Source organism: Schistocerca nitens, chromosome 3 (genome assembly GCF_023898315.1).
Source record: "Schistocerca nitens isolate TAMUIC-IGC-003100 chromosome 3, iqSchNite1.1, whole genome shotgun sequence".
NCBI lineage: Eukaryota > Metazoa > Arthropoda > Insecta > Orthoptera > Acrididae > Schistocerca > Schistocerca nitens.
In genome coordinates, this window is record NC_064616.1 from 872,517,562 (window position 1) to 872,538,693 (window position 21,132).

At 42.2% G+C, this 21,132-nt stretch overlaps 1 protein-coding gene across 2 annotated transcripts in view; it reads right to left on the minus strand.

Annotated features, from left to right (window-relative positions):
- Window positions 1-519: 519 nt before the first annotated feature.
- LOC126248910 (fizzy-related protein homolog) overlaps window positions 520-21,132 on the minus strand; it is a 125,173-nt gene continuing 104,560 nt past the window's right edge. Inside the window, exon 11 of one of the 2 annotated variants that reach the window (XM_049950388.1) lies at window positions 520-2,861. In XM_049950388.1, coding sequence (XP_049806345.1) covers window positions 2,820-2,861 — 42 coding nt within the window. In that variant the 3' untranslated portion in view covers window positions 520-2,819. The remainder of the gene's footprint in view (window positions 2,862-21,132) is intronic. The other variant, XM_049950389.1, reaches the window with a different exon arrangement.

The following is a 21,132-nucleotide window of genomic DNA, read 5'->3' on the forward strand; positions in this document are numbered from 1 at the left end:
CACCCTGTTGCTATCTGCTGGGAGAAGTGAGCTGAGGCATATTACGTAGGAACACTAAAACATGGGGAGCAATACACCGATTATTTTGCTCTGGGCAGAACACTTCATTTGTACACACCACTCAAATTTTCTTTATCAGAAATGACAAATATCTGAAGACATAGACTGCAACACGTGATGAGAATATGACTAGAGCAGTGAAAGCCTGAAAAATCATAATGTTTTAGAAATGACATTTTCTGCGTGGACTGTTATTAATTTTATTTATTTAAGATTGTGATTTTGGCTGTTGTGCCCTCCTCCAGTACCAGTCCACTATGAAGTGTGTCAATGATTGTTGATTCCTGCTAAGGGGGCATCATCCTCATCTCAATTATACTTACACACTTAGTTTCATATGAATGGAAACAAGATTTCTAATCATCTATATAAAAGGGCATAGCACTCAATATAATAACTCCTATCAAATTCACATCAATACTGCACTCATATTTATTACTGTATGAGAACAAGATGTAACATTTTGACAATTTCTAAGATATTGAAAGGACTGTGGACACAAGTAAACTGGAAATAATCAAGAATCATAATTACATTGTTTTCTAATACTGACTGTTCATTTTGTAGGCTTTCCTTCCTCATAATTTTATTTCTGTCTCTTACAACCTCAATTCAGCTTATCCTTCTGCTGCTTGGTGCCCATATTACTGCTGAGTAAGTTATAATCTTTGCACACTTCAATGGCACATTTCAAATCAGAAAATATGTAATAGCTTTTTGTAATCTGTCCATACATTATGTGAGGGCTATTCAGAAAGTAACTTACACTTCAGAATAAAAAATCAATCAAATGAAACACATATTCTAATATACATTTGAAAGTCAAACTATTCAGCTATTTTTCAACGTAATCTCCATATACAGTAAGACATCACAACGATTCACTTTTTTGTTAGTTCCATCATAGAATCTTGCCTACTGAGGGTTCAACCATGCATGCATGGTTGTATGCAGTTTCTCATCATTGCTGAAGTGCCGTGTTGCAAGCCAGGTCCTCATGAGTGGAAACAAGTGAAAATCACTCAGATGACGGTCCAAACTGAACTGTGAATGACCATCATGCTCCCATAACAAAACCATCCATGATCTGTTGAGTTCAAATGGTTGTGTATAGTTATTCATTGTCACAGATGGAAAGAAAAACCTTGTAATGCAATTTTCCTCAATGCTTGTTTTGTATCACTCTCCTCCATTTTTTTAATGTTTCACAATTTTTTTCCATATCTTTACACTGATTTTCTCCACCAGTTCAGTCTTGACAATGCTTGGCTTATCACTTCGTGCTTCCCTGAAAACACTAGTGTGCCACTGTTAAACATGATGCACCATTGTCTCACTCTGGCTTCACTAATTACATCATTTCCATACATCGTACAAAGTGCCTGATAAATTCCAATAGGTTTTTTTGGCAAATAAAAAACTAATCACTGATCGCACTTCATAACTTGCAGGATTTTCTACTGCAGCACACATTTTAAACATTTACAGTGAACAAAGCAGAGGCAACATGCACCACAAACAATCACATTATGCATAATAATTCAGTAGATGCCCTGAAACTAAGATGGGGACACTAGCACCTTCTCTCATTGAGCAGCAGAAAAACTTAAGTTACTTTCTGAACAGCCCTTGTATAACAATTACTAATTTTCAAACTATAAGACTGGCAAGACTAATATAGCGATCTATACATCCATATAAAGGTCTTTAGTCAAGCTCACGAAAAATTTATTACACGACAATGTGAACACACACTACAAGTTTCAAAATTTACAATAAGAAGAACACACACACAAAAAAAATACATACATGCAAAAAGTAACAGAACAATACAAAAGACTCAGACTTTCATGTTTATAACAACAGTAATTATGTGAAATGTTCAACAAAATAAAATTCACAATTTCAACAGGAAATACGTCTACAATAGATCAGTTAACAACCAAAACCTTTGCACAACAAGAATATCATACATACAATGGCGATATCATTTCATATAATAAGCATTAATTCCACATACAGTACATCAACATACGTTTTACGTATTAGCTTACTTTCAAGTGTTGTACACCATGTTTATAAATTTATCGCTCTCACACACACACGCGCGCTCGCGCACACACACACACACACACACACACACACACACACACACACACACACACACACACACACACACAGGGAGAGAGGAGGGAGGGAGAAGGTGATGGTGGTAGGGGCGGCTTTTTCTTTTTATAACAATTTAGCAATGTTATACAATGTGGCACTCACCATCTTTTTGAGTTTTACATTGTAAATACTGGATTTATTCATTGACACTGAAGCTTATAATGTCCATTCACAGCTATTATACTGCTCATGTAAAAATCAGAGCAGGGACTCTTTTCCCGAGGAAATCAATATAATACAGAAAAGCAAATTAAACTGCAATGTAAGTTATACTACATTTCACGTTCCACATATGTAACACATTCCTATTACATATGTAACAATTTATATTTAGTAAATTAATAGCTTTACACAGACGTAATTCAATATAACATATTTACTACACATATCACATTTAATAAACATGCACACATTCAAGCGCGCGCGCGCGCGCGCGCACACACACACACACACACACACACACACACACACACACACACACAGAAACCACAAACTCAGAATAATATACAATTTTATATTCAACAACTCTTTGTTTCTGAACTGAATATGTTGAATGTCTGCATTTAAACCAAGAGCTGGCCAGTTTGCTATTATCGTATGCTTGCGTACAGGTTCAGAACTGATTTATTTTCCTGTGAACAGAAATGAGAGTTCATAAGTATTGTATGTAATAATATGATTCTGGTGAGTAACAAGCATTTTTGAACAAAAGCTGATACTTATCTACTGCTACTTAAAGAAAAAGCAAGCATTACATAACAGGAATTACCTACACACACGCACTTGGACAGATGTCCTACAATAGTACTGTTATAAATAAGTAAGACAGGAATATGTCACATGGAAAAGATGGCACATGGCATTACAGTTACATAACTAGCAATACTAGCACCTTAATGGCATATGTAAATATGAGTCATATGACCTCACAGTATCACTGTAATGGTAGTATACTGCTACATAATATCACAAAATAATATTTTTATTTATTTTATAATATCAAGTAAGTCTATACCCGAGCTTTTAGGGGGGGGGGGGGGATGTTTAAGGGGGACTAAACAGCGAAGGTCATCAGTCCCCCCGAGCTTTTAGGCAACAGATATTTGCCTTGTAAGTCCTTTCCTGTATATAGTTGTGCAAATCTAAAATTTAATACTATGAACTGAGATCCCACAAACATAAAACATAAAGTAATTTGCAAGAATTATTATATTACCAGACACAAAAATTAAATGCCAAGAACACTTCATTCACAAGATATTCTATAGAAAAATATTGTTCTGCTTGGCAGGACTAGCGAAATGATGGGATTAATATGCAGAAGTACGATATTTAGGATCATGATGCCTAAATCAAACACAAAAGTTTTCAGAAATTGTCAACTTATGACAATAGTGTGTTCATGTGATAGTTTAAAATCACAAATAAAATTAGTGTGTAATTGACTTATTCCTGCCTTTTCCTTATGTAAACAACATTTCATATAAAAACACTCTAACATTATCTCGTGTGACATTTGACAAACAGAGAGAAATAAGTACACTGATAACTACAATAATTAAGATACTGATGGGGACTCTCATTGGTGATACAGATAAAGCAATGACAGGAATAAAATACACAAAAATGAAATAAAAGAAGAAATATCACCAAGCACTCTAGAAAATATTTCAATGTGAAGAAGTAACAACATGCTGAGCAATAGCTAAGTACAGGTGATTACTCAACACCAAGCTTAAGGATGGAGATATATTCTCATACGTTGTAACAGTTCTAAAGCATGATATCTATCTCTATCTTCATTTGCTACAGACCAGGCATTCAAATGTATAGAAAATGCACAGAGCTAAGAAGAGTAAGCAGCTCTATGTGAATGGTAGAATAGATGGCAATTAGAAAGAATTGTAAGTATATACAGTAAGAGAAACTGACAATTATGGAGTCCTAAATCAATGAGTAACTTACAGTGGCCAGTAAATGTAGCTAATGGGAGAGAATTAAAATGAAATCTTGTATGCATTCCATTGCGAATTTCGCAGAAAATAAGAATAATTATGAATGAATAACAATGAATTTAAAAGAGCTTGCAAAATGACAGAATTATGCAATGAAGAAATATATACAGGGCAGTGAGGTTTGTTGATAGACTGTGCAGCTGCAAGGTAATACTATGGGATAGCTGGAAGAAAAAAGAAAAAAAAGAAAGAAAGAAAAAAGAGTTGTAAGGATAAATCCACGATACAATTAGTCTGAAAATCAGTGATATTTGGAAGCTTTAAGATGAACACAGTTACATCAGTTCTTGCAAAAGAGAATCAGAAAATTTTTATTCTGCATTTGTGGCAAGCAGCTAGCAAACAAGCCAACTGATAGTAGAACTGAAAGGTTCACTTGTGAGTTGCATGTGCAAAACTAAGAGACCACAACTGACAGGTTCACACTTGTTCATGGCCAGTTTACAGCAGTAACTTTTTATTAATGTTAGTGTTATCATCATCATCATTACTAATTTTATCAGAGAACATTCAAAGTGATAGGCTTAACTTCTAGTGACTGTGAGTGATGGTACTACTCAAGCAGTGCTTGGAAAGAGATGTGAAATGTTTAAAACATGATATTTAGAGTACTGAAGTTCCTCTTGAATGATCTGTTATCAGCATTATGTGTAACTGGGCATAGCTCTGAGTTTTTTTATTTGTTTCTTGAGACCATTAGTGCCAACAGTCTTGCCACAGTGCTAACACTGGTTCCCGACAAATCACCAAAGTAAAATGCTGTCGGGTTAGCTAGCACTTGGATGGGAGACCATCCGGGTCTGCCGAGTGCTGTTGGCAAGCGGAGTGCCATCAGACCTCGTGAGGCCAATTGAGGGGCTACTTGATTGAGAAGTAACAGCTCCAGCTACTAAAACTGACAACGGCTGGTAGAGCAGTGTGCTGACCACATGCCCCTCCACATCCACATCAAGTAACCCCGACTGGCTGAAGATGACATGGTGGTCAGTCAGTACCATTGGGCCTTCTGAGGCATGTTCGGATGGAGTTTAGTTTGAGACCATTAGCGATTGTTCACAGTTAACAGGATATTTGCTGGCATATTTTAATTTAATGGAAGCTACAAAATTATGCAGTGTAAGGTGACACTTAATTCAATTATGGAACAGTATAAAATGAACAATAAAAAGTTATCTGTCTAAAACAGTAGTATTGTTGAGCACATTGTAGGAGAACTAGTCTATACTGCTACCAGCAGTTGATCAGGCATGTCAGTTGCTGGGTTTTATGTATGGATTTGGAGAAAGCTATTTACTGCAAGGTTTATTATATGGCACATTCAGAAGCTCCAAATCAATTATGTTTACAAGTATGAGTTAAACTGAAAGAGAAAAAGTAAAGTGTTCACTTAACCATGGGTCCATATCATGATGTCACCAGGAAAGCATTCTACAAAGAGCTCTTGAAGGAGCTAAGACATGAAGAGTTACCCTAAACCTTTTTTTCCGATTTACTATATATCATTTTCTCAGTAATGAAGTGTATGTTCAAAAGATGAAAATAGTTAAGCTAATCAATGTGATGATGTTACCTGTGTTTAAATTATATTTTAATAAAAATTATGTAAATACAAAGGTAGGTGAATATAATTCACACAAGGCAGAAAAATAACACCAACAATTAATCAACAATAAGAGAGATAAAAAAGCAGCGAGAGGCTTGTCCAATACACATACAGCAGCTGTTTTCTTAAGAACAAGTTAGAATGTTTTTGGTGACGTGTTGAACACATGGGCAACAAGGGCAGAAGAACTGGACTTCCTAATTTTTGGATAACTGTATCATTTGTGACTTATAAAATTTGGACAGGCAATAAAGACGTGAAGAGACTTTGTCAACTTGTTCTCTTTTTCTCTCTTCTTCATTTGAGATCGTGCAGGTCATGTAATGGGGTGGACTGGAAGTAGTAAGTAACTGCCATGTAGTCTCTCTGTGTAGAACTTGTAAAATACTACTAGATAGGAATATTATACTTAGATGATGCATTTTTCTTCTGGTATTATACTGTTTACTTTGCACAGCAATCAAAGAATTATAATTCTAGAGCTCTAATTTAAAATAAATAAATAAAATTAGAAAAAGAAAATAACAAAAAATGTGAGTTATTTATTACTTTGCGACGATTCTGAACAACTCATTACCTCCAGAATGACAGGAATTGTGGTAATGATTTAGCGTAAACTCTGATGTTACACAGCTGAATACAAAAGTAAAGCAAACGACCATCATGTTCTTGATTTTTTTACTCAACAGTTCTATAATTGGGAGCCCTGCAGTGTACACAGGGGACACCCTTGGCCACTCACTATCTCCTGAACTGGAGGATTGTTTAACTGTTATGTTCATGATGTGGATCCATGGTGAAACTTTTCAACTTAACTCATTCCTTGAATGTAACTGTCCTGGTGCTTCTTGGAATCCCAAACAATTACTGCCACTGTGATTTTTAGTATCAAACAGACTGTATTCCAAAACATTCATACACATACAACCCAACAACAATCTCCACTTTTACACCCGCCATCTGTTGCACATCAAATGTTCCCTGTTTAATAACATCTGTCTTCAGGGCATGCAGTTCTGTTCCAGCTGTGATGACCTCTATAAGTACCTTTGCATCCTTACCAAAGCTTTCACGCTTCAAATCTACCTGATGACGAATCTGTCAAAACTCCATCCTACGCCACACAGAGCAGTTTTGTGCTGCCCGCCCCATCTCTGCAACATTATTATTACAACTTACAATACTCAAAGTTACCTCCTCACTGTAGGAATCAGAATCAGACTTTCTTATCTAGAATGGAAAACTTCAAATCTTTCTATTTAAATGAATGATGACTCATCAACACTATGGTTATAGAGTAGTGCATGTGCTTACTACATAAGCTTAATATAAGTGACACAATACTACAAATTTATGATCAAATTGTAACAGCAAGATACAGTAGCCCTTTAAATGATCACATCATTCACGAATTCTTTCAATGAACAGTGATAAAACTGTAACAGTACACCACATGGTATTCTTCATTTAGCTTAGTTATTCAAAGTGTACTACCAAACTGTTACAAGTCACCACTAATAAATAATGTAGTGACTGCATACTGAATTGTGTTCCTATACCTACAACTGAGTAACTATAAAAGCTGATCCAAACACTGTCAATTTTCAATAACTACCATAACTGGTGTGTTTGAAATGAAATGGCTCTGAGCACTATGGGACTCAACTGCTGTGGTCATTAGTCCCCTAGAACTTAGAACTACTTAAACCTAACTAACCTAAGGACATCACAAACATCCATGCCCGAGGCAGGATTCGAACCTGCGACCGTAGCAGTCGCACAGTTCCGGACTGCGCGCCTAGAACCGCGAGACCACCGCAGCCGGCGGTGTGTTTGAAATAATATATCACCACCCAAACTTTAGAGCTGGCTGTCACACAGCAAAGCTAACAAATAAATATGGTGGAAAGTTCTTGTAGAATGTGAGAATTTAGGAGTAAAGGTAACAACTCATCAAATAGTAGAAGCGTTGAGTCTACAGGCACACAAAAAATAAAAATAGCAAAGTTTTCATTCTTTTTTATGTGCTTGCCAATGACTAAATGCTTCTACTATTTGGTAAGTTAACTGATAGCAGAACAGGTCAGAAAACATCAACCTCAGTGAATGCTATAGCATGCTAATTATTTCAAACTGAAAAAGCAGATAGATGGTGTTCTGGAGAAGAAAAATATGCCATCCACATAATGCAGTTTCATACGCCCCACCCCCCCCCCCTCTCTCTCTCTCTCTCTCTTTCTCTCTCTGTGTGTGTGTGTGTGTGTGTGTGTGTGTGTGTGTGTGTGTGTGTGTGTGTGTGTGTGGGCGCGCGCACGAGAGAGAGAGAGAGAGAGAGAGAGAGAGAGGAGGGGTGAGGCAGGGGGGTTGGGGGGGGGGGGTAGTAGAAAATCATATTGATCTACAATATTTTGCGCTGAGCAACTGAGACTTTGTCTCTCGTCTGATTCATAGTCACAGAGTATCGATGACTTTGTAGAAGTCATGTATCTAACTGTACTTTGTTCAAAAATTAATCAGTGAAATGACCTCCATAGAGGATTTCATTACTGGGAATACAAACCAATCATTAGGTGCCTGGGTGGACAAATATAGAAGCGATAAATCACAGTTATACATTTCACATGTATATGGGTTGTTAATACTGTTGTTGTTGTTGTTGTTGTTGTTGCTGGAATAACTTAATGTAACAATTATCATGCTGAGGGAGAGGTCAGTGTGTGCCAAGTTACTAAATGAAAAATATGTATTTAGTTAATTTCTGATACATCTGCATTATGTCATCGCAAGTGTTGCGCTACTAACAGTTCAACTGTTTCAAATGAATTCCTTGTGATCTGTGTTTTACCACCTTCACAAACGTTTTATGAACCACTGCCACAGATATTTCATACAAAAACTGTAAATTAAACACAAATTTTCATTATGTCAAAAACAACAACTGCTTTGGCATAATGTTGGCAATCTGCTACTCTATCTCGGTTTTGAAGCCTCCGGACAGATTTTGCAAGAGAATCACAAAATAAAACCTATTCTCTGACTTCCTGCCCATATTCATAAGCTGTATCATCCTTACCAAAAGAAGAAGGTTTTATTCTTTTTTTTTTATCATTGCTCCATTCACGTAAAGAGACAACTTATTAAAGATTATGGTTAATTTTAAACTGCATAGCTTACTTCAGTCCAATTTCAGGTCAATTGAAGTGAGCTAGCAATTTTTTCAGTTGAGTCATGGTGAGTCTTTGTTACAAATAATAGGGTCATATAATACTAAATTTAAAGACAATAAAATTCATTCTTGCCTCTTTAAATAAGTGACTACTAGGCATAACACACAACATTTATAAGCAGAGCAAGATTTAAAACCTGGTATCTCCGTTACTTTCTATCTTCCACATTTTGTTATTTACTTCCAATCACTAACCTCCTCCACCTTCTTCATCAATACTCAATATCCACGGCTCTACTCTTGTTTTAATCACTTTCATAATACAGCTGAGATATCATCCTTCAGATCTGAAATAAATTGATAAAGTGGAGCAGCTCCTGGCCAATTTAATGCACTTGAGTCTGTAATGAAGTCTACCATTTTATTTAAGTGTATATACCCCAAGTGATTATGTAGGCATTTCAAGTGAAGAGAAAATTCTATACTTTATGACTAATTTCACTTTAGTTGGAGTGTTGTTTGGTTGGTTTAAAGGAGAGAGGGAAGGGACCAAACTGCAAGGTCATCGGTCCCTTGCGCCCAGTTAATAAAATAAAGGGAAAGAAGAAAAGAAAGGAGACATACAGCACAATAACGGGAGAATGAAAGAACCAGAAGAATGACAGGAGGACAACCAACACTACTGTGGACAAAACAAGAGAAGGAAACCACAGAGAGAAGCAAGAAACAGGTAGAAGGGATAAAAACAAGAGAGCAGATGCCCACGGCTGGCCGACCATGAGAATAAAAAGGAAAAGCCAGCCACTCTGTGACACACTAAAACCTCCAGCCTAAAAGCATTACAGTGGAGAACATAAAAGGACAAAGGACATGTGCTAAAACTTATATAGAATCATAAAACCCGTCACATATCAAATGTAAAACTAAATTAGCTCATGAGGCGTTGTCAGCTAAAATTAATGGCAACGAGTCCAGAAACAGAAGAGTCCATCACAGGGCAGCCAAAGAAGGACAGCTCACCAAGATAGGGGCCACTGTCAGCCGGGCGCCGCACCTACACTGAGGTGGGTCATCATGGTGCAGGTGGTAGCCGTGTGTCACCCAAGCGTGGCCAATGTGGAGCTGACAGAGAACCACACAGTCCCTACGAGAGGCCCTCATGGAGGTCCTCCACACTTTCGTATCCTCCTTAATGGCATGCAGTTTGTTGTGCGAACTGAGGTTATGCCATTCTGTCTCCCAAAGCCGCAAAACCTTGTGGCGTAGTACTGAACACAGGTCAGTTGCAGAGAAGCTGATCTCCATAGCCTGTTTGGCCAACCCATCGGCAAGTTTGTTGCCTGTGATTCCGGTAGGACCTGGGGTCTAGACAAACACCACTGAACAACTGGACCGTTCCAGGGCATAGATGGACTCCTGGATGGTCGCTACCAAAGGATGATGAGGGTAGCACTGGTTGATAGCTTGTAGGCTGCTCAAGGAGTCAGTACACAGAAGAAACGACTCCCCAGGGCATGAACAGATGTGTTCAAGAGCACAAGATTTAGCCACCAGCTCGGCAGTGAAAACACTGCAGCCATCGGGCAAGGAATGCTGTTCAATATGACCTACATGGACATACGCAAAGCCAATGGGATCATCAGCCATCGAGCCATCAGTGTAAACCACTTCATGGCCTCGGTATATGTCAAGAACCGAGAGGAAGTGGCAACAGAGAGCTGCAGGGTTAACTGAGTCCTTGGGGCCTTGTGAAAGTTCCAGGCGAAGCCACGGCCTAGGTGTACATCATGGAGGTGTACTTGCATAGACCTCAACTATATGTGGTAAAGGCAAGGACTCCAGTTTGGAAAGAAGGGATCGGACACAAACTGTAATTGGAAGCCATGACCTGGGCCACCGATGCGGGAGATGAACCGCCACGGGTGGGGAAAGGAGACAGTAATTCGGATGCGCAGGAGAACTACGAACGTGTGCAACGTAACTGGCCAGCAGTTGTTCACACCTAACCTGCAATGGAGGGACCCTGGCCTCCGCCAGGATGTTGGTAACCAGACTCGTCCTAAAAGCTCCTGTCGCTAGGTGAATGCCACAGTGGTGCACTGGGGCGAGTAAACGCAATGCTGAGGGCACCACTGAACCATAACCCAGACTCCCATAGTCAAGGCAGGATTGAACAAGGACTCTGTAGAGCTGAAACAGCGCAGAGCAATCTGCACTCCAGTTGGCACTGCCCAGGCAGCAGAGGACACTGAGGTGTTCGCAGCACTTCCGCTTAAGCTGACGAAGATGACGAATCCATGTCAATAGGGCATCGAAAACTAGTTCTAAAAATCAACATGTCTCCACTACAGTGAGTGGATCGTCATGAAGGTAAAGTTCTGGTTCCGGATGAATGGCACGACATCAACAGAAGTGCATAACACACGACTTTGTGGCCGAAAACTGGAAACTGTGGGCTAGAGCCCATAACTGTGCCTTGTGGATGGCTCCCTGGAGGCACCGCTCAGCAACACCAGTACTAGTGGAGCAGTACAAAATGCGGAAGTCATCTGCATAGAGAGAAGGTGAGACGGATGTCCCTACAGCTGCTGCTAGACCATGTCCACTAAAAATAGTGCACCCAATACAGAGCCCTGTGGGACCCCATTCTCGTGAATATGGGGGGTGAGGGGGGGGGGGGGACTATGGGAGGCACCAATTTGGTCATGGAAAGTATGAAGCAACAGGAAATTTTGGATAAAAATCTGGAATGGGCCTTGAAGATCACACTCGTATAATGTGGCAAGGATATGATGTCACCAGGTCGTGTCATACGCTTTTCGTAAATCAAAAAAGACAACATCCAGATGTTGGCATTTGGAATAGGCTGTTTGGCAGACTTGAGGGACACAAGATTATCAGTGGTAGAGCGACCCTGGAGAAAGCTGCCCTAGCATGGAGCCAGCAGGCCACATGACTCCAGGACACAACCCAACTGCCGACACACCATATGTTCCAGCAGCTTACAAAGAACATTGGTGAGGCTGATGGGCAAATAGCCATCCGCATCAAGCGGGTTTTTACTGGGTTTGAGCACCGGAATGATGGAGCTCTCCCACTATTGCAATGGAAAGATGCCATCACAGCAGATACAGGTGAAGATGACGAGGAGATGTCATTTTTTGTCAGATAAGAGATGTTTAATCATCTGACTGGGGATCCGATCTGGCCCAGGAGCAGTGTTGGGGCAATGTGCAAGGGCACTGAGGAGCTTCCACTCTGTAAATGGGGCATTACAGGATTCACTGTGGTGTGTAGTGAACGAGAAGACTTTCCCTTCCAGCCGCCCTTTGAGAGTGCAAAAGGCTGGAGGGTGATTCTCCGATGCAGAGGCTCGAGCATAGTGCTCAGCAAAGTGCTCGGCATTCACGATTTCGTCGGGAGATAAAATGCCATTCATGTTAACACCAAGAACATCTGTTGGGGTCTGGTACCTGAAAACATGTTTGATCCTTGCCCAGACTTGGGAAGGTGACGTATGGCACCCAATGGTCGAGACGTATCTCTCGCAACACTCCTGCTTTTGTCGTCTGATAAGTTGGCGAATGTGGGCACGGAGCTGTTTAAAGGCTATGAGGTACTCCAGGTAAGGACGCCACTGCAGAGATCATCAACGCTCCTTAATTGCTTCAGCGACTTCCGGTGACCACCAAGGGACTGCCTTACGCTGGGACACCCTAAAGAGCGACGGATCGTGTTTTCTGCTGCAGAAAGGATTGTTGTAGTCACCTGCTCAACCATCACATTGATCTTCCCGTGTGGGGGAGATTCAACAGTAACAGCAGACGTGAAAGTTTCCCAGCCTGCCTTGTTTAAAGCCCATCTGGGGAGGTGCCATGGGCATGATGCCGGAGCAGTGACAGGAAGATGGGGAAGTGGCCACTACCACACAGGTCGTCATGTGCTCTCCAGTGGACAGATGGTAGAAGTCCTGGGCTGCAAATTAAATAAATGGCCGAGTAACTACCATGAGCCACACTGAAATGTGTGGCGGTCCCGGTATGTAAGAGGCAGAGGTCAAACTGAGACAGTAAAGTTTCGACATCTCTGCCTCAGCCAATAAGCACGGTGCCGCCCTACATGGGGTTATGGGCATTAAAATCTCCCAAAAGTAGGAAAAGTTTAGGGAGTTGATCAATCAGAGCAGCTAATACATTCAGGGGTACTGCACCACCTGGAGGAAGATTTACATTACAGACAATTATTTCCTGCGTTGTCCTTATTCTGGCAGCCACAGCTTCAAGAGGGGTTTGAAGGGGCACAGTTTCACTACAGACTGAGATTAGGACATAAATGCAAACTCCACCTGACACTCGATTATAGTCACTACGGTTCCTGTAATATCCCTTATTGCTGCCCGAGGGCAAGAGTCCGCATTGCTGGGAACCAGGTTTCTTGGAGGGCAATGCAGAAGGCAGGAGTAAAAGCTTAACAGTTGCCGTAGCTCAGCCAGGTGGTGGAGAAAACCGCCACAATTCCACTGGAAGACGACTTCATCATGAGACTGGGAAAGCATGGAACATTCAATGAGGCAGTTAACGCCTCAGGGTCACCTGCTGCCACCAACTTATTGCCAGAGCTGTCTATATCCATTGTGTCTGAGGGTCCGGCGAGATCTAGGTCCTCAGTGGACGCTAGAATCTCTACCTCATCCGCAGATGCAGAGCTCATAGGTAGCGGTGGTGTGTGTGCCACTGCAATTCCCTTGGTCTTGGGGATCTTCTTTTTGGATTTCTCTCACTGCTCCTTGGGTTTCCTTGGCTAGGAGGACTTCACTGATTCAGTCTCCAGAACTGAGGATGAGCATGTAGCCCTACGACCAGCTGCTTTTGGGCTCTTCAGCATATGGCGGGTGTCATCTTTCCCAGTAGCAGAAACCGGGAAGGGAGTGACCCAAGGGACCCCTTCTTAGCGAGAGGAGCTAAAGACTACTTACACTTCTCCGGTGCAGAAGTGGGGACTGATGTGCCTGCGGAGCTGATGGGGCTAGAGCTGCTGTAGCGGCAGTGTAAGATGATGTCATTAGTACAGGATGTAGACTTTCAAGTTTCCTCTTAGCCTCAGTGTAGGTCAGTCAGTCCAGGGTCTTGTACTCCATGATTTTCCTTTCTTTCTGCAGAATCCTGCAGTCAGGCGAGCAAGGAGAATGGTGCTCTTTGCAGTTGACATGGATGGGAGGTGGGGCACATGGAGTATTGGGATGTGATGGGTGTCCGCAATCTCGACCTGTGACGCTGGAGGTACAGCGGGAAGACGTACGGCAGAACTTCCAGTGTTTAAAGCACTGCATTGGGGGAGGGATATAGTGCTTTACATCACACCTGTAGACCATACCTTGAGCTTCTCGGGCAATATATCACCCTCGAAGGCTGAGATGAAGGCACCGGTGGCAACCTGATTACCCCTTGGACCCCGGTGGACACACCTAACGAAATGTACACCTCGCCGCTCTAAATTGGCGCATAGCTCATTGTCAGACTGCAAAAGAAGGTCCCTGTGAAATATGATACCCTGGACCATATTTAAGCTCTTATGGGGCGTGACTGTCACAGAAACATCCCCCAGCTTGTCACAAGTGAGTAACGCCCATGACTGAGCAGAGGATGCTGTTTTGCTCAAGACTGACCCAGATTTCATTTTGGACAAGCCCTCCACCTTCCCAAATTTGTCATCTAAATGCTGAGGCTTCATTGTCATGAAAGATTCTCCATCCCCTCCCATGGTGTGGCCAGGGAGGGGAATGATTTGGGGTCCTACTTCTGTGCATTGAATTGAGCCCGTGAACTTTTAGAGACTGCTGGTGTTTGACAACCAGCCAGAGATGATGTTCTATGCTTCATCACGTGTCATCTGCCCTGATGCCACTCACTCCGACCAGGGTCCCTCCCCACAGGTGCCACCCAGCCGCAGCAAAGGCCACCTGAGAGGATGACCAGTGCCAGGAGTCCCGATGCCCCAGGGCGACGGGCATCTACTCCTCGGCATACATGGGAGTTAACGATGCAGGCCTCAGCAGAGCAATCCCTGTGTGGTCAGGGGGCTACAACCAACAGGGTACATGGTGGCGCCACCACAACGGACTGGCTACCGTGCTGGATATCAGGTGCAACCCAGCAAACAAGTCCATTATCATAGTCAGCGTAGAAAACGATACTGCACAGTTGATGGAAAAATACGCACCCTGGAGGGTGACCTCGCCCAGCAGTTGGAGAATGAGCAGAACTGCAGATCCATGTTGACGAAGGATGCGATAGGTCTCAGCATATGATGGACCTGTAATGGCAGTTGTGGGGAAGGCGGATAGTTGTCTTTGATTCATTGGTAGAATTTTGGGAAGATGTGGTTCATCTGTAAAGGAGGCCGCTTATAAAACACTAATACGACCTATTCCTGAGTACTGCTCAAGCGTTTGGGATCCCTATCAGGTTGGATTGAGGGAGGACATAGAAGCAATTCAGAGGTGGGCTGCTAGATTTGTTACTGGTAAGTTTGATCATCATGGGAGTGTTACGGAAATGCTTCAGGAACTCGGGTGGGAGTCTCTAGAGGAAAGGAGGCATTCTTTTCATGAATCGCTACTGAGGAAATTTAGAGAACCAGCATTTGAGGCTGACTGCAGTACAATTTTACTGCCGCCAACTTACATTTAGCGGAAAGACCACGAAGGTAAGATAAGAGAGATTAGGGCTCATACAGAGGCATACAGGCAGTCATTTTTCCCTCGTTCTGTTTGGGAGTGGAACAGGGAGAGAAGATGCTAGTTGTGGTACAAGGTACCCTCCGCCACGCACCGTATGGTGGATTGTGGAGTATGTATGTAGATGTAGATGTAGATGTAGATGACGCACAATGTAAGGCGCCCTTGGCTCACTCTTCGGGAAAATTTTGAAAAACGGAGGTCAAACCCTACAGGGGACCATCACATAAAGGCCCAAAAGTGCGAGACTCCTTTTAGTCACCTCTTACGACAGGCAGGAATACCTCGGGCCTGTTCTAATCCCTGGATCTGCAGGGGGGAGTTGGAGTGTGCCATATCTTTTACTTATCAGTTGTGTTAATACGAAGGTAACAGCTTCACTGAGGTCTGCTGAGAGATATTTCTTCAAAAAGGAGAGGTATTAAAGTTATGGCCTTGTTTTCCAAGTCATGTAATTTGAGCGTAGAGCAAGTTATCAATGTGCAGAACTAAGTGGCATCATGATTGTTCACAACAACAAAATATCCTGGTGATAAAATGAATTCATTTTGATCTCACATTAAGTGATATATGTGCATTACGAACTAGGTTATCTCATTATTTGAAGTCAGTAGTGTAATAATTTTCTGAACTGTGTGAGGAACAAATCAGAAATAAGTATTTTTCCCTGCAGTTCACAATGTTTACAAAACAGGGTTAAGCAACTGTGATAATCAACATACTAAACACATTTACAAATTGGCCTCCCCCATAACATTCTGATGGTCATATGGACATATCCAGCAGTGGCAGGCCCTGTAGACCACACACCATTCCATGAACTGCCTCCAGTCCTTTATGTGTTATGCCCACTTCCTCCAGGTGTCTTCAGTCTCCAGGGCTGCCCGGTCCTTCGTCACGTCATTCATCAACTGCTCCCTCGGTTGTCCTAAGGGGCGTCTGGTGTTTAATTTCCTCTCAAATGTTCTTTTTGGTTTTCTTCTGGCATACAGACTACAGGGCCTGCCCACTTGATTCTTTTGCTCTTCAGCTTCTGCAGTATTGTTGGTTGTTGCATCAAGAGGTAGATTTCCTCATTTCTGCTCCTTCTCCACTTTCCTTTATCCATATCTTCCTCATTACTTCCCTTTCAAATACTAACAATTTTTCCTTTTCGTGTTTTCTCATGCTCTAGGTTTCTCACTGTACATTACTGCTGGACATATCACTGTGTTACAGAAGATTCTCATCTCAATATTCACTGATATAGATTTTGAGCTGAGCATCTCCCTGAGGGTACAATGCATTTCATTCCCATTGCTGTTCTTTTCTTGTCAATTTCTATGAAGTTGCTACTGGTAAACCAAGACCCCAAGCATCCAAATTGGTGAACTCTCTTGAACCTCATGCCATCAATCTCAAGAAAATCTTCTGCTCTTGTCTTCCTCCTAATTGCACGAACTCTGTTTTGTCGTGATTCACTTTTAGCCCAATCTTCTTCTGTGTGTAGTTGTCCATTTTTGATACATTTCTTTCAATTCATGGATTGGTTCACTTAGTAGAACTATATCATCTGCATACATGAGATGATTGAAATTACCATACTTCTGTAATCCAACACATTCATGTTGCCTACATTCACTTATTACTTTCTCTAAGATGACACCGAACAGAACACATGAGAGGGCATCCCATTGTCTGAGACCTGTCTCAATCTTGAACTTTTCTGATGTGACCCCTTGGAAACACACAGCTGCCCCTGATCCATTCATTAAACCTTGCAGGTGGGGCAACCACAGCCATGAGTATTCATCTTGGGTATCAATAATCACTTCAGCTGTATTTTCGTCCTTTATTACTGTACTTTATTACTGTACCACTACCAGTTTTGTGGCATTAAAGCCACATCTTCAGGTGATATATGATCAAAACATTAGAGTGGAAAAGCTCGGAATCTGAAGCTGAAGAAACTAAAACTTGTGCCAAATGACATCCTGGTCAGCTTTGATGTTGTTTCTTTGTTTACTAGAGTGCCTCTCAGGGAATCTCTGTAGCACATCAATTCCATCTTGCCCCAAGACATCACAATGGTCTTTCATGCATGTCTCACCATGAGCTATTTCACATGGAATGGCAACGTCTACAAACAGCTGGAATGCATCGCCATGGATAGTCCTCTTAGTCCAATGGTGGCCAACTTCTTTATGGAACACTTCAAAGCACAGGCACTGCACTTGGCACCTTGTAAACCTAAAGTGTGGTATATATATGTCGATGATACCTTCGTTGTGTGGAGCCATGGGGAAGAACAGCTCGGTGACTTCCTAAGACACTTGAACAGTCCCCACGACAACATAAAATTTATTACAGAAGTAGGGAAGGACAAAAAACTACCTTTTCTAGATGTGCTGGTCACAAGAGATGATGGAAACCTGGGACACAGCGTGCATCGAAAACCAACACACATGGACTGATACCCACACAAATTGTCACCACCCGAGCCAGAAAGAAGGCATTATTAAGACACCCATAATGTGTCAAATTCTAAAGGTGGCAGGGGTAAAATACAGGGAGCGAAAGGCTATTTACAATTTGTACAGAAACCAGATGGCAGTTATAAGAGTCGAGGGACATGAAAGCGAATCAGTGGTTGGGAAGGGAGTGAGACATGGTTGTAGCCTCTCCCTGATGTTATTCAATCTGTTTATTGAGCAAGCAGTAAAGGAAACGAAAGAAAAGTTCGGAGTAGGAATTAAAATCCATGGAGAATAAATAAAAACTTCGAGGTTCGCCAATGACATTGTAATTCTGTCAGAGACAACAAAGGACTTGGAAGAGCAGTTGAACGAAGTAGACAGTGTCTTGAAAGGAGGGTATAAGATGAACATCAACAAAAGCAAAACGAGGATAATGGAATGTAGTCTAATTAAATCGGGTGATGCTGAGGGAATTAGATTAGGAAATGAGACACGTAAAGTAGTAAAGGAGCTTTGCTATTTGGGGAGCAAAATAACTGATGATGGTCGAAGTAGAGAGGATATAAAATGTAGACTGGCAATGGCAAGGAAAGCGTTTCTGAAGAAGAGAAATTTGTTAACATCGAGTATAGATTTAAGTGTCAGGAAGTCGTTTCTGAAAGTATTTGTATGGAGTGTAGCCATGTATGGAAGTGAAACATGGATGATAAATAGTTTAGATAAGAAGAGAATAGAAGCTTTCGAAATGTGGTGCTACAGAAGAATGCTGAAGATTAGATGGGTATATCACATAACTAATGAGGAAGCATTGAATAGGATTGGGGAGAAGAGACATTTGTGGCACAACTTGACCAGAAGAAGGGATCGGTTGGTAGGACATGTTCTGAGGCATCACGGGATCACCAATTTAGTATTGGAGGGCAGCGTGGAGGGTAAAAATCGTAGAGGGAGACCAAGAGATGAATACACTAAGCAGATTCAGAAGGATCTAGGCTGCAGTAGGTACTGGGAGATGAAGAAGCTTGCACAGGATAGAGTAGCATGGAGAGATGCATCAAACCAGTCTCAGGACTGAAGACCACAACAACAACAACAACAACAACAACAACAACAATGTGTGCATGATGAATATGTGGGCCACAGCATCTCACACGTGAAATACAACACTTGGAAAGTGTTCTGAAGAGCAACAGGTACACCACAAGTGATATTAGAAGTATAACAGAGCCAGTCACTCGGCGAAGTGAGAAATCAGAAACAGAAATGTCAGGTACGGCCTTTCTGCCAAGCATTCCCAGAGTTACTGACAGAATCAGCCATATATTGTGCAAACACGACGTAAAGACTATTTACAAACCGACAAAGAAAACCAAAGAGTGTCTCAGATCGGCAGACTGCAATGCCAGGAATATGCCGCATACCATGCACATGTGGAAAAGTTTATGTTGGAATGACTGGATGATCAATCAACACCAGGATTACAGAACAAACGACATTGCAGGTTGGGGCAGGTGGAGAAATCGGCTGTGGCAGAGCATACGCTGTGTGAGACTGACCACGCAGTAAAATTCACTGACATGGAAGTTTTGGCTGTAGAGAAGAACTATCACACCTGCTTGTTCAGAGAAGCTGTAGAAATACACAAACATGAGAACAGCTTCAACAAGAAAGAGAAAGGCCTCAAGGTAAACAGATCCTGGCTTCATGTGCTGCATCAAACGACCATCGCAGGTAGCAAAAGAACCGCAGCCCTAGGATGTTGGCGCACAGGTACATATAGACAGTAGCTGTGAGCTCGGGTCCAGTTCACCACCAGCAATGAAGGGTGAAACTTTGACAATGCCAGTCACTTGTGCTGGCGAAACGTCAGAAAAATCATGAGACGATCATTGGCCGAAGAACCCAAGACAGAAGCCTACAGGCAGTACAATGATACTCCTTGGCCATCATGGAGCCTTGCATGAGCTCCACAAGACCCATGGATGTCCACATGAACGTTCCCCAGAGCTTAATGGAGCTGTTGCCAGCTTCTTTCTGTCCCGTCCCACAGTACAGCTGTCAAGGAGCCCTGGAAGATAATGGATTTGCATCCTCCCATTCGCATGATGAAGAAGGTATCAGGATTCATCAGCCACAGCTCCAATGTCCAGTGCCGATGGTCACATGGTCATTTCAGTCTTAGTTGCCCATGTCCTGGTGTTAACACTGGGACATGCATGTGCCGTCGGCTGTGGAGGCCCATCGTTAGAAGTGTTCAGTGCACTGTATGTTTGGACACATTTCTATTCTGACCAGCATTAAAGTCTGATGTTAGTTCCACCACAGTTCACCACCTGTCTTGTTTTATCGGTCTGCCCAGCCTATGATTTCCAACATCTGTAATGAAGGTTGGCCACACAACCCCACAATGTCTGGACATGGTTTCACCACGTGTTGAAGGCATTCACCACAGCACTAATAAAACACTTGAGAAGTTGGGCAGTTTCCGAAATGCTTGTGCCAAGCCTCCAGGCCATCACAACCTTCAAACTCAGATAGACTGTGCACCTTCCACATTCTACACACAGACAGCACTCTCACTGATACTACATGCACTGTGCATGTGTCTGACAAGCAGCCATTCCTTTACAGATGATGCTGCTGTCACCTGGACAGGTTTATAATGATAGCAGGTCGGTGGTTGGTTGGTTGGTTGGTTGGTTGGTTGGTTTTGGGGAAGGAGACCAGACAGCGAGGTCATCGGTCTCATCGGATTAGGGAAGGATGGGGAAGGAATTCGGCCGTGCCCATTCAGAGGAACCATCCCGGCATTTGCCTGGAGTGATTTAGGGAAATCACGGAAAACCTAAATCAGGATGGCCGGACGCAGGATTGAACCGTCGTCCTCCCGAAGGTCGGTGGTCATAATGGTTTGGCTGTTCAGTGTA